Genomic DNA, 15,394 nt, shown 5'->3' on the forward strand with positions numbered 1-15,394 from the left:
AGCTTCTTAGGTTTAGATGTCAGAATCATAGACTAGGCTACAGTAGCAACCGCTAACATAGGCTAGGCTTATTGCTAAGGGACATATGCTAAAGTCCTAATATATGCAGTAAAAATGGGGTTGAACATTACATGCAGTTGAATATTACTCAAGTATGTACAGTATTTTGCCTTTTTGGAGTCATATTTCTTCCGTCTGATCGGCATCGTAACCCTAGAATATGTGTTTGAGGCCTGGAAATATAATTTACTGGGGTGTTTTTGGAGGGCTTGGAACGGATTAGTCATTTTACATGTAAAATGTGGTCCAAGATATGAAAACCTCATGATATGAAGGGCGCCTCGGAACGGATTAATTTCGTATCTCGAGGTACTACTGTATATAAAACAGTAACCCAATAAAGGGATTTTGACGTAAGGAAAAATCTATTTCTGGGCGATTGGCTCGTGTCGCCAGCGAAATATCCTTTAATCTATTATTTCTAGGGTAAATGTACTAACACATACCAGAGAATAAATAAATAAAGAAAAAGGTCAGTACAACTGACTCGCTCACCCTCCAAGAGGGTGTCGGTATGAACACTATGGCGAGTGAGACCACTACCACGAGCCAAATGCCAATAGAATTCTCCCACTACAAAATCCCCACAAGAGGGGAGCCGACCCACAGAGTGGGCAGCAACTACTACTACAGGCGGTCCCCGGGTTACGACGGTTCCGGCTTACGACGTTCCGAGGTTATGACGCTTTTTCTTAAATATTCAATGGAAAAATCCGTCCTGGGTTACGACGCTTGTTCCGAGGTTACGACGCTGACGCTTCCGACGCTCCGAGTTAACGACGCTTTTAAAAAACGCATACTATGATAAAAATCCTTTATAGTTTAGCACAGTATATTAATAAAAATAAGTTTCTGGTTAGATTACAACAAAAATTTTGAGATTATGATGATTTTCGACACTTTTTATGTTGTATTTTTCTATGTTTTTTAGTGACGCCTCATATGCGGAACTAGTTTCCGAGCGAATGAATACATACTAGTTTACATATAACAGTCCAAAAGCGCAAATAATGAAAAAATCATTGCTTGTTTCCAGTAATAATAACAAAACGAATTTTCTGGTTAGATTACAACGCAAATTCCAAGTATCCAAAGAGAGACATTATCCAGTAATTTGATCAAGAGAAGAGAGAGAGAGAGAGAAGAGAGAGAGAGAGAGAGAGAGAGAGAGAGAGAGAGAGAGAGAGAGGCGTCTTCCGACGCTCCGAGTTAAGGACAGAGAAGTGTTCGTTTCGTTAAACGGCCTCTGACTCATGCCAGTAAATGTTTTGTTGATACTAATAATATAAGCCTATTTAAAGATACGTTTACTTTAATTAGTCTATATGATACGTAAATAAGTAATCAAACTGTTCTTGTAGCCCTCAATATTTGGCAAAATCGAAGTATCCAAAGAGAGACATTATCCAGTACGTAATTTGATCAGAGAGAGAGAGAGAGAGAGAGAGAGAGAGAGAGAGAGAGCGAGAGAGAGAGAGAGAGAGAGAGAGAGAGAGAGAGAGAGAGAGAGACGCTTTGGCAACAATGGTCTCGGGGGTTTTATAGCTTCCTTCTGCTTGATGATCGTGGATATTGTAGAAGGATTTCGACCATACTCGTTTGCCAAATCGACGATACGAACGCCACGTTCATGCTTTGCTATAATTTCATGTTTTGCTTCCATCGAAATCATTTTCTTGGGTCTTTTCTTATCACTGCTTTGTCTTTAGCTTTGAGACCCATGGTTAATAATAAAATAGACAAAATAACACGAAAAATAGGCGCAAATACAACGAACTAAACAACGACGTGTTAACATGCAGCACCAACAAACAAACAGACTGAACGCCATTTATCGGTCGCCTATACAACTAACACTCATCGCAAAATCGTATCTCAAATATTTCGTTGTATATCAAAGCTTGTATTTTCGCAAATTTTCTGTTATATCTCAAAACATTCGTATATTAGGGCAATCGTATGTCAAGTTTCCAATGTAATTTGATCAGAGAGAGAGAGAGGAGAGAGACGAGAGATGGAGAAAGAAGAGACGAGAGAGATTGAGAGAGAGAGAGAGAGACGCTTTGGCAACAATGGTCTCGGGGATTGACGTAACGTTTATTTTCTGAACAGATAGGACAGAGAAGTGTTCGTTTCATTAAACGGCCTCTGACTCATGGCAGGAAATGTTTTGTTGATACTAATATATAAGCCTATTTAAAGATACATTTACTTTAATTAGTCTATATGATACGTAAATAGTAATCAGCTGTTCTTGTAGCCCTCAAGATTTTGCAAAATCACTCCAGGTTGTACATAAAACTTCAAGAATGTAGTGTCACCAGAGGATTACAATAGTTTTTACCTTCAAGAACCAGCATTCTTTTATGAAAATAACTCCAGGTTGTACATAAAACTACAGGAAACAACATGTAGTGTAACCAAAGGATTACAAGTAAGGTTTTTATAACTTTTTATTAGTTTAAGACATATTTCCAAGCGTCGTTCCGGCTTACGACGATTTTCGGCTTACGACGCGTCTCAAGAACGGAACCCCCGTCGTAACCCGGGGACTGCCTGTACTCCATCCCATGCTGCCGACTGCTGCGCCTCTGGTGGCCATCCTGAAGTTAGCAGACAATCTTGAGCGATGGGATGGGTAGGGCGGGATTTCGCTGGCGACACGAGCCAATCGCCCAGAAATAGATTTTTCCTTACGTCAAAATCCCTTTTCTGGGCTCAGCTCGTGTCGCTGCGCGAAATCGTACCAGAGAAATAGCACAAGATTGTAAAGAATAAAATAAAATAGACAAAAAAGGGTCTCAAATAAAAGATAACATAAAAAGAAGGAATATAATTGCTAATAAATATACATATACACAATGATACAAAATTAGAAATATTACTTAAATTAAACTTAATGCTAATAATATTTCTAAAAATTAACTTAATTTTTACATATATACAGGGCTTACATGGAATATATGTTAAAAGCAGTATCTGTGTATAGATATGTACAAAGAACTCAAAAGCAATTATAACAATAACTTGAACAGAACAAACTTCAATAATAATAATATATGAAGGGAATGTATATGACTTAATATACAAAACCCGTAACCATTGTAAATAAGATGTATCCCCTAGCATAAAAATAAGGGGATCACATCAAAGAGATCAATACATACAATCGATTGTGAGTGCCCCTAGCAAAAAAAATAAGGGACACCCACCATATCACCATAAGAGCAGCCAAGACCCAAGGTAAACGTAGATGAACCTGACAGGCATAGACGAACTGTTGGAGGTGAGACAGGTAGAAAGGAGGACTGGATCTTCTACTAAAGATTAAGCAGAGTCGGGGGAAACTATGTTACCCGCCGCAACTGCTGAAAATTTCAGAGCTTCCAAGGACTTTAAGTAATGACGCTTAAATACTGTCGGCGATTTCCATCCAGTATATTTTTTCAACTCATCGAAACTCATATGTTGGAAATAGTTAATTGAGGTGGCTACTGCCCTGACATCATGTGCTTTTGGGAAAGAGTCAGGATTGGCTTGCTTAATAAAGTACAGGATCTGCTGCCTGATGCCTTTAATAGATAAAGTACCACCTTTTTCTCTCTTAAAGAGAGGACCCGATGAGGATGAGGAGGTCCTGGACAGAAAGGCTCGTAAGGTCGATACTGGGCAAAGATATATCTTGTGGAAGGGGTACAACCTTCCATGGTTCCCACCTCATCAAAGGATCTTCATTCTTTGCTATAAAACTACGTTCCGGAGAAAGTAGCACTTCCCCTGTGGGAAGAAATTGAATATGATCCGGATCTCTGGATAATGCCGACAGTTCTGAAATTCTAGCTCCTGAGGCCAAGCTTAATAAAAATAGAGTTTTTCTTAAGAGCATTATGAATGAACCTGTGTCATTATCAGTTTCTGAAGCCAGCTTTAGAACATCATTTAAGAACCATGATACTGACGTAGGCCTTACAGAAGGTCTAAGTCTAGCACAAGCCTTGGGAATAGACGAGAAGTAGGAGTCTGTCAAGTCTATGTTGAAACCAAATTGAAAAATCTTTTTCAAGGCTGACTTGTTTGTCGTAATGGTGCTAGCTGCTAAGCCTTTTTCAAATAAAGATCTGAAAAAGGATATAGCTGAATTGATTGTCATGATTCTAATATCTGATTCTCTCAGGAAGGTTGCTAACTTTTTGACAGCCGCGTCATACTGTCTCAAAGTTGAATCCCTTTTATCAGATTCCAAGAAGAGAATATTTTGAGGGTCAATATTCGCATCTCTTTTCGCTGCAAACTTCATGAAATCCATAAAGTTAGGGTTTTGAGAATTCCTGAGGAAGCGAACACAGTCTTCGTTTGCACTGACTGGGAGAGCCTGGGACTGGGAATTAAATTCAAAGAGGCGAAGACCCAGTTCCAGAATTAGAGGGTACCAATTGCTCTTCGGCCAGTCTGGGGCTACTAGAGCCACTTGACCCTTGAATGTCCTGAGTTTGTTCAGTACCTTCATGAGAAGATTCACTGGAGGGAAGACATAAATCTTCTCCCAGTTGTTCCAGTCTAGGGCCAGGGCGTCCGTGGCATAGGCCAGAGGGTCCAGGTTGGGGGCCACATAACATGGGAGTTTGTGGTTCGCTTGGGATGCGAAGAGATCCACTTGTAGGCCTGGAACTCTCTGAAGAATCCATTGGAACGAACTGCTGTCCAGTGACCATTCCGACTCTAGAGGTACTGATCGGGATAGAGCATCTGCTATGACGTTTCTTACTCCAGCTATATGGGTGGAGGAGAGGTGCCAACTGAACTTGTCCGCCAGGGAGAAGATGGCTACCATGACATGATTTAGATGACGTTGCTTTGGAGCCTCCCCTGTTTATACAATGGACTACCACTGCGCTGTCTAAGACTAGCTTTATGTGGGAGTACTTCGGCGGACGTAACCTTTTTAGAGTCAAGAACACTGCCATTGCTTCCAGTACGTTTATGTGGAACTGACGGAACTGAGGTGACCAAGTTCCCTGAACTTTCTTGAACTGAGAATATCCTCCCCAACGCTTAACGAAGCGTCTGTGTGGATGGTAATCCCGGAGGAGGAAACTGAAGGGGCACTGATATCGATAAGTTCTTGACTTTTGCCCACGGGCGTAGTCGATTGCGTAGAATCTGAGGGACTGAGGATAATTTGTCCCTGGACCTGACATTTGCTCGTGAGCGCCAGATTCTGGTTAGGTCTTTCAGTTTGGCTTTCATCAAGATGTTTGTCACTGATGCAAACTGGAGTGAACCCAGGATCCTTTCCTGGGTTCTTCTTGACGCAAGTTTGTGACTCAGAAATTGCTTTACTGACTTCGCTATTTCTTTCCTCTTGGCTGATGGAATCGACAGAGTATGGGAGGATAGATTCCATGAATGCCCAGCCACTGAAAGTTTGACTCTGGAGTGAGTCTTGACTTGGTCCTGTTTATCTTGAAGCCTAGATATTCAGGAACTGAATCACTTTGAGTGTTGCTTTGTGGCATTCCTCGACTGTTGGAGCCCAGATTAACCAATCGTCGAGATACGCTACTACCATAACCCCTTGCGATCTTAGTTGTTGAACTACCACTTCCGCCAACTTCGTGAACACCCTGGGTGCTACGTTGAGCCCGAAAGGAACTACCTGAAGGAGAATGCCTGATCTCCTATCTTGAAGCCCAGATACGGACGGAAGTGCCTTGCAATAGGGATATGATAGTAAGCGTCTGTAAGATCGATAGAGGTGGTGACGGCCCCACGGGGAAGTAAGGTCCGTACCTGCGAGATCGTGAGCATCTTGAACTTGTCGCAGCGAATGGCTAAGTTTAAGCGGGACAAGTCTAAGATTACCCTTCTTTTTTGTGAGCCTTTCTTTGGAACGCTGAACAAGCGCCCTTGAAACTTTAATCTGTTGACTCTCGCTATAGCTCCTTTCTGAAGGAGGTCCTCCGCATACTCCGTCAATTCTTTGGATGGAAGTTGGCGGAAAGGTCTGGATGGGGGCGGGTTCGCTACCCAACTCCAACCAGGCCTTTTGACACAATGCTTTGCGCCCACTTGCTGAAATTCCACCGGTGGCGGAAGTGAAACAGCCTCCCTCCTACCTGAAAGTCCTCATTGGTGTTGGTAGCCTCCGCGGCCTCCCCTGAAATGCTTTCCTCTATTAAAGGACCCTCCCGATCCTCTCTGACGAAAGGATCGCTTACCTCTGCCTCCCTTACCCGAGCGGTCATACTTCTGGGAAGCCTGGCCCTCGAAGACTTGATTGAAGGCTGGGGAGAGAGCGTAAGAGGTGGAGGGTTGGAGGCTGGGGGGAAATGACATAGATAGGCTGCGATTGAGCCTTGGAGGTAGAAGGTTGGGCTGCTTGCACCAACGGGACAGCTGGAACAGGCTGGGTAAAGTGTGGCTGTTTCTTTTGGTAAGGCTGGAAACGTCTGGGTTTCTTCTGAGCCTTACCTCTGACAACTTGATCTTGGCGTCTCTTGGCCGTAAGACCCCAACGATCTTTAAGGCTTTGGTTAAGCCTTGTAGCCTCTGCCTGGACCTCCTTCACCATCGCATCTGGGAAGAGGTCTGCTCCCCAGATGTTCGATGCAAGCAACTTATTCGGTTCATGCCGAATCGTTGCTTCTTGGAGGACATGTTTCCTACAGTTTGTTCTAGCCGTGGCGAACTCGAACATATCAGACTGCACCGTTTGAGTCAGTGACTTGGTGATCAGCTTAAAAAGTGGCTCAGAACCATAGGAAATGGTAGCCACCTCGGTCATGGCCATGGTATTGATAGACCTGGCCAACCTAGACTTGGCATCAAATTCTGCCTGAATGAGGCTATCTGGAAGTCTAGGCAGCTTCTCACCAAACTGCTCCATAGCACAGTCTGGTTTGAGTTTGCCCGCAGAAAAAGTGTTGGGCAGATCTTCCCACAACTCACCGGCTGAGGGAAGTAAAGGAGACGTAGGGTCCGCTTCTTTCAGCTGAGGCAACGAATCCCCCTTCTGGGCTGCTGGAATGGTAACCGTAGCAATCTTTGTCAAGAAAGGGAGCGGGGTACTCTCTTCCATTGTAAAGATTGTGAAAGGACTCTTAAACGGCTGTATTTTCGTGTTCGAACAGTCCATGTCCTCTAAACACCTGAGCCATTCTCTTTGAGCCTGGTCTCGTGAATAGAGGACTGTTTCTTTAGGTACCTTATCGTCTCGAGTCATGGCAGAGGCGGTGAGCCTGGCGTAGCCGATGAACGGAGGCTGAAGGTCTTCCGGTAGAACTCGAAGTCTTCAATCCTCCGAGTTCCACATTCCGGGATAGAAATAAGCCCGTCCTGGAAGGGGGCGTATGACGCTACTCTCCAAGGATTGTTCATACTGAACGGAGGTAGAGAGTCATACGGAGGCAATTGCGCTCCCCCTGTGCTGAAGGGTGGGGGAGAAGCTAGCGGAGCTTGGCTCAGTCCGGCGATAATGTTGTCCTGGGAGTTGATCCTATCAGACAACTGGGAGAACATCTGTTCCATACTGGTTTTTAGAGACCCCACCAGATCGCCCACTTGTTGCAACAGGCCAGCGTTGGGATCCAAAGCCGGAGCTGCTGCGGAGGTGGACGGGTGGCTCTGAACCGGAACCAAAGGTAGTGGAACGGTTGACTCCGCTGGAGTGTGTGATCTCTCCCTGGAGGATCTACTCCTAGAGGATTTGGAGCCGGACCCGGAAGCTTTAGACCTCTCTGCTCCGGGGTTTTTAGCCGGAGACTTACGAGATGATGATGACGCCGACGCCGTCTTTTTAGACGACGACGTCGTCTTAGTCAAGGTTTTTACTGCTTGTCCTTTGACCTTAGGTCTAACGGAAGCATCAGGAGAAGTATAAAGTTCTGTACCTGTAAAGCCTTGGAAGGATGGAGAGTTTGCAGGGGTAGAAGATCCAGTGGCACCCAAGGGCATCCCTTGGGCGTCCAACGTACTCACCTCGACCAACAGGTCGTCTACACCTACCATGGGTTCAATGTTTAGATCTAACGTCGCGACTTCCGAGGAGATGTCCTGGCCTGGATCCGTCAACGAGGCAGCGAGCTGTTGTTGGATGAACGCAATAGTCGGGGCCGCCTCTGCTGGGTCGACGTAGCCCGTTGACTTGCCTCCGGGGAAGATCAGGACCGCCAACCTCTTCTCGAGAATGTAGGGCATACCCTTGGTGGCGTTCTTCCCAAAACCGCCGACCCAGGCCCGCAGGGTTGCCAGTGCGGTGTCCTTCACAGCCGGAGCCTGGAAGAGAGGGTATTTATTAGTTTTTAAGATTAAACTTAAAACTAAAACTAAATTAAAAGCTTAACTTAAAATTATAGGGGATGCGAAATCCCCTGTATTTTATCTTAGTTTAAGAAAGATTAGAATTTTTTAAAACTTAAGAACTATAACGAAGTAGGGACTGGCTAACGGAGTTGGAAATACTTACCCCGTCTAAGAGCTGGCTCACCAGATCATAACAGATGGTGCATGTCTCGTGATACCAGACTTGGAGGTCCCCGTGCGGAGTCGCGCATGGAGCATGGGACCGGCAAACTTCATGTCCACAGGGGTCTTGAAGCGTGGCGGTGCATCCCGGATGCTCACAGTTGGTGGTCTGTAAGTGAAAAGACACATGAGCATCTTAAAGGCTATCACTTACAGGCTAAAGGACAGAAGAACTCCGCTGCATGCCGGAGCTCGGAAAAAATTTGGGCATAACCCCTCCCTTACCGCCTGAATAGGCTATAACCCCGGAGAGATCCGGTGAGGCAGACAAGGGAGGGGGATGGTTTAAGGTAGCTTAAGATAAACTTACTTAGTTTAACATAACTAATTCTTAAACCTATAAAAATCGAACGTACCGGACTAAGTCCAGTGCGTGGCGGAGCGTGTCGCGACCTCAGCGCGACGGAGGGGTTAGTAGAGACCAACTGTATGCCTCAGTCCACCCTGCGGGGTGAACTAGCACCTTTCCACTTGGATGCCGGAGCTCCGGTAGAAAAGGAGCCCCAGTAAGGTGGGAAAGGGCGAGAGGGCACACAGACTCGCGCTAGCAACGGAGCGACGGAGAAGCGACGGAGGGTGGAAAGGCCAGTCCCCCCCTCCCTAGCCATCCGGCTGGACCGAGAAGCTGGAGAGGTCGAGTCCAGTCTGGGTCTGTCCCGTCCCTCTACTCCCTCCGCCTGGGGGGAGAGGGAGGCAGGCTCGGGTATGCGGAGCGAGCGTGGGCAGACCAACCCTCCCCCCGGCCCTATGGAAGAGCGGGAGGAGGGAAGATGACTGGACAGGCGTCTGGCTGCTCCGTGATCACGTAGTGACCACGGGGCGGTAACAACAAAACAATGAAACGATAAGGCCTAGGAGTAGTAGTAGTTGCTGCCCACTCTGTGGGTCGGCTCCCCTCTTGTGGGGATTTTGTAGTGGGAGATTTCTATTGGCAAGCGGCTCGTGGTAGTGGTCTCACTCGCCATAGTGTTCATACCGACACCCTCTTGGAGGGTGAGCGAGTCAGTTGTACTGACCTTTTTCTTTATTTATTTATTCTCTGGTATGTGTTAGTACATTTACCCTAGAAATAATAGATTAAAGGATATTTCGCGCAGCGACACGAGCTGAGCCCAGAAATGTTTTATGTTTAGCTTGGCTATCACTTACTCTGATCTAGGATACTGCTTGATCTGGATTATTTAATTCACACTTTATGGGTATGGGTTACATTAAACACAATTACCTTAGTATGAAGCCTTAAAGCTAGGCTACCATCTCATCCGGCATGGGCTACTATTTTTGTGTAGGCTAACTATTTAGTCCAATAATGGAATGTTTACTAGAAGTTTATCACTTAGACTTAATATAAGGTACTGACTAGTCCTGGATTACTTATATCATGCTTCTTAAGTATACATGCTATATAAAAGGAAGTATGTCTTAAAAGGTTCTTGCTTACCTTAATGTATTTAAATCACCTTTATTATATGTAATCCTAGGTTATAGGCTACAAACCACATCTATAGTCTAAATTATTCTCACTGAATTTTTTAGGCAATCATCTTATGTAGGCTACCTCCTAGGCTACTGTAGACATTGCTATCTGAAAGGATTCTCCAAATTAATAATAAATTGTGGAAAATTTCTTTAGTTAAAACTTCTAAATAGAATGACAGATCCTTCCAATTTTGAGTTTTTCACAATTAGCAAAAATAGATGGTGAGAAAGCTTGCAAAACAAAGGCCGGTTTTTGGCTTTCATACAAAAATAAATACCTGTTCCACAGTTTAAGCTAACAATTTTTAACTGGAGCTTAAAAATAAGTATACATATTTAACTTTCAAGTTTTAGATGTTTCCATGATCCTCGATGAAAAAATTGAGAACCAAAGCTATTTTAGTAAGGAGCACTGGTTGACATATGCAATTTACATTGACTAGAAAGGTAATAATTCTTGTTCTTTTACTGGCCCTGTCGTAAACAAGATGGCTGATACACATGAGCAATAGTCACTTCTTGCAGGCTTTGACGTTGGAAAACTGGGTTCGCCATGTTGAAGATGAGAGATAATGCTCTATCTTTTGAGTCCATTACACTCCATCACATGTTGTAGTGTTTATCATTACGACACAGTACCCGACTAAAAGATATTTCTTTGATATTAATCTAGTCACCATAGAGCTCTGGCACACCATGGATGGGTAACTCCTTGAGAACAAAACAATTGACATTACCATAAAAAATGACATCATGATTACTGTATTTTTAATTGCAAAAACAAATGAACATAGAGGTTGAATTTCTAAATATCCCCTCGAGGGAATTTTTATTACTATTAGTTGTAGAATAAATGGTTAAAATCTGAACCAAATCCCTTCAATTATAAGGTAGAAATAGTAATTTACTTTATAATGGGGCCTTATGGTGTTGGCGCTCCTCTTAAGTAAATATTAGATGCACATGAAATTTCCTGTTGAGCTTTGTATTTCTCTCTCTCTCTAGGTCACTGAAAAAGTTACTGATAACCCCATCAGATGCACTATCAAGAATCTTCAAGCATTAGATGTAAGTAAAAGTATTTAAATTCATTGTAGTAATGCTTTTCATTTAAACATTCAAAGGTAATTTAACATGCAGAAAAGTTTGAGGCCTTTTTTGTGGAGGCAAGATATGACAAATTTTTAATCAATTTTTATTTTTCATAACTAACAAACCTTCGGTCTGAACAATCTTTTAGCACTAGCTGGAGACCGGTTAAAAACAATCAAAGATTGTAAAACAAGGCATCTGTGGCATATGGCAACTCATCATATATACGTAAGGCGGATGTTAGTCATAGACCAAGCTCGGAACCCTGTGATACGCCAGTCTTTCTTTTACCGCCTTGGAGAGCAGTGTATCGCTTCACTCTCATTTACCAAGCAAGTTTTTTCATCTTAGCCTGCACTTTTTTCTCTTTATTCAGCCCAGAAGTTCCGTTGACGTCAACATTTTTTTAGGGAAGCCTTCCTTGTTTGCAGTGTTGACCTTCCTTGGAACACGTTTTGCAGTAGAGACGACTTATCCTCTGCATTGTCACCGCTTGCGTTATATGTGATAGGCTGGTCTGTCCTCTAAGGGAGTATTGCCCCTCTAGAGAGACAGGACCCCTTGGTTTAATGTTTTACTTTTGTTTTTTAAGATAATTTGGAAATATTTGTATTGACATTTATGTTTTTATGTATCTTTTATCTTTTCACATGTCTGAGAATGCCTGGAGTGCAGCGACGTGACTTCCATCTTTGTCCATGTCGCCATCGTGGTTGGTTGACCCATCAGTATGATCTCCCTGGAGTTGGTACTGCTGTGTTTGGTAGTAGCTGTTCCGGTGTTTCTACTATTAAGAGGAGTGCATCACCGTTTTCTCCACAGTTGCACGTTTGTGTTCCTGAGGTTAGGAATGAAGCTTGTGGAAGGAATGCATCTACGTACTTGCCAGCGGACTTGTCTCTCCCGTACGTGCTCATGTCAATGAGTGTTGGAAGGTGTCCTTGAGTTTTTAGAAGGCGTTGTCAGGCAAGACATTTGTTGCCTTTCCTCCCTTCCCTATTTCTCCCGTTGGGTGAATTCAAGACTTCTAAGAGTGAGAGAGGGATTTCTCCATCCTCCCAGTATGGATGTGACTCTCCCATTCAAGTATGTGACGTGTTCCAGTCAGTGTTGATCTCCACTCATAACAGAGTTCTCAGGCTGGTTCTTTGCTCCTCGGGCTGTACGAGTTTGTTGCATGACGAGATACCTCCGATTTAGGGAGAGATGGTAACACGGCTGTGGATCGTCACTCGCCCGTGTATGTGATGAAGGTACTACTCTCACCGTTCATCTTCCAAGGCAAGTTGGGATACCTTAGGCGCGAATTATCTTATCCCCGATGTTCCCATTTGTATCGCTCCACCTGACACAAACGTGCACAGGTGTCATTACTGGTCCGTGTACATGGTTCATTGCTCATCCACGTACTTGACACACTTGTCCATGTACTTGATTTATCACATGTCCAGCTGCTTGATATGTATATTAATAAACATTACCTTAATATAATTTATCTAGCCCTAAATCCCCAAAAACCGTACCAAAATTTACCATATTGGCAACCCTGTTACCTCCTATTATATCTGCCAGTTGGCAACACTGCCGTTGACAGTTACTAAACCTTCCCTTGAAAACCAGTTGTTAACGAGTGCCCATGTTGTTTACATCACGGCCACTTGTTATAAATTTCCTAAATCTTTTGTGCCTTTAAAGCTCTCATTAATTGTTAGTGCGGCTTTATGTTAATTACCATTCACGTATTACATCCACGAAATTAGTGAATTAACTTTTATTTCTATTGTGGTGTTTATTTTATATTACGAACTTTTGTGCGACCCGGAATTATGTGACCTGTCCAACAGTCCAATGGATAGCCAAGAGAATTCGATTCTTCCTTCTGCTAGCAACATCAGGAATTGCCTGGCTTGTGGGACAAGGATGAGTAGCAGGAGTATGAACCCCTTGACTTTTGTAGCTCTTGTCGTGGACAGGTTTGTGACTTGACTTCTCGTTGCGACTTATGTAAGCCTTGGTCTGACAAAGACATGATGACGTATATTAAACATTAAAGAATCTTGCAGCGTAAAAGATTAATTAAGGAGAAAAAGAAATCGGTAGCTAGACCTGTATCTAATGATTTCCTTGACTTGTGCGCCCATGGTTCTGGCTCTTCGGTTTTGGTATCGTGTGATTCCGATCCCGAATTAATTGATGCTTTGCCACCTGTACAACCGGTAACTAATGAAGTCATTTCTGATTTTGATTCAAAGTTTTTGGCAATGGAAACTAGTTGGAAGAAGAAATTTGAAACATTACAGCTTAGTTTAGATAGCAACATTTCAGCCAAGTTTAACAAGCTGTCAGAGAATTTTACTATGATGTCTAACACACTTTTAGATTAATTTTCAGCTCCTCGTCAAGTACCTGTCAACAGCACCATGGGTAACGGTGCGACAGATACCCTGGCTTGTGAACCCCGTCGTGGTGAAGGCCTGGGGGGATCTGGTCCGGGCAGGTGCCTGATAATTCTTTACCCAATATGTCCTGTTAGTTCTGTAACAGTGCCGAAGAGCGCTTATTTAGGAGAAGGGGGGAGGGGTATTAGTGTTAGACCTAAGACAGCTAGTTGTCAGGATTTTACTTCAGGGGAAGTTTTCTCAGTTAGGATCTGACGATGATGATGATGACGTGGATTCGTGTGATATTGATGTTTCCTTGAATGGCAGTCATGATGTCGAGTTCAAAAAGCTTTTTTATTTAATTTTGAGTTTTCTTCCTCAGGCGAGGCCTAAAAAGCAGAAGCAGCCTCCGCCTCGTTTTATTATAGAAGGGATTTTTCTTGATGGTCCTTCCCAGTCACAGGAATTTTTACATTATCCCTTTGCTCAGAGGTTCGCGAGAGTGAGCAGACATCCCCACTAAACTTTTGAAGGTGATCGGGGGAGGGAAGAGGAAGCTCTCTTCTCTTCTACAACACCGGAGAGGAGTTTATTAGGTGGTGGATGGTACTTCATTCTCTTGACCCCCCCAAACCCAATCATGATTTTGTCCGACTTTCAGGTCAACCTTTGCTTTCCAAGGCTTCGGTCTCGATCGAAGACTTTACTGCCATGGAGTCTGTTATGAGCTCCTTACAAGAAACTCAATCCTTCAATATGTGGGTCCTTGGAGGTCTTTTAATGTATGTCAAGGACTCTGGGTTTGTTCTTCCCAATGCTGCTCTTTTTGAGAAATTTCTGCTCGTCTATTGCAATCGCTTCTGTACATCAGAACGAGCTTGCTGCTTCAATGCAGGCCTTTCTAGTTTAGCTTAAGGTGTAACATGTATTTGTCGTGGTTACCCTCTTCTGTTTCGGAGATTCAGGGGAACCGTTTATTGTCCTCTTCTCCTTTTGGCATTCCCTATTTGATCCATCTGTGCTTTCTGAGGTTTTGAAGGAACATCAAGGTGATGCCTCTTCCCAAGCTCACTGGGCCGTATCAAGAGCTTTTTCCTCAGGTCTTCCTCCCGTTTCTTCAAGGGACTGGATGATTTCCATCGATCTGCAGGATGCTTATCTGCAAATCCCCATCCATTCGAAGAACAGACCTTACCTTCGGTTTTTCACGGACTCTGGAGTTTTCCAGTTCAAGACCCTTTTCTTTTGGTCCACCACTGCTCCACAGGTCTTTTCTCGGGTGATGGCTCCTGTTTCGGCTATTCTGCATTGGTTAAATGTAAGGATCCTTCGGTATCTGGGCAATTGGCTAGTCTAGGCCGAATCTCTAGAGAAATGTCTCCAGTTGAAGGAGATAGTTCTGTCTCTTTGTGTCGAGTTGGGCAATCGTGTCAACTTTGCAAGTCCAATCTAATCCCTTGCCAGATTGTGACTTATCTGGGGATTGTTTTGAATTCCCAGATTTTGAGGGCTGCTCCCTCTCAGAAATGGATAGACAAGCTTCTAAGTCTGGTCGAAGAATTTTTGGAGGACTCTCCTGGGCCATTTGTCATCCCTCATCCAACTGGTTCCCGGAGGTAGTCTCAGAATGAGGTCCCTTCAATCGACACTTCGCCAGTCATGGGATTTTGTATCCGAGGACATGATAGTTGCCTCCTCTCCACAATGTTGGAAGGATCTCTGTTGGTGGGTGCAAGTTCACCGCCTCAAGTCAGGGACGTCTCTTCTTTCAGTTCTGCCAGACCTAATGTTTTGGTCAGATGCCTCAGATCAAGGTTGGGGCACACTCCTAGGCTCCAAAGCTGCTTTGGGCCTTTGGT

At 43.9% G+C, this 15,394-nt stretch overlaps 1 protein-coding gene across 1 annotated transcript in view; it reads left to right on the plus strand.

Annotated features, from left to right (window-relative positions):
- The window catches only part of LOC135208004 (uncharacterized), a gene marked incomplete in the record, with an annotated part of 189,155 nt that overhangs the window by 162,298 nt on the left and 11,463 nt on the right, over positions 1-15,394 (plus strand). The window contains 1 exon segment of the mRNA XM_064240099.1: positions 11,068-11,130. Coding sequence (XP_064096169.1) covers positions 11,068-11,130 — 63 coding nt within the window.

This window comes from Macrobrachium nipponense, chromosome 34 (genome assembly GCF_015104395.2).
Source record: "Macrobrachium nipponense isolate FS-2020 chromosome 34, ASM1510439v2, whole genome shotgun sequence".
Lineage (NCBI taxonomy): Eukaryota > Metazoa > Arthropoda > Malacostraca > Decapoda > Palaemonidae > Macrobrachium > Macrobrachium nipponense.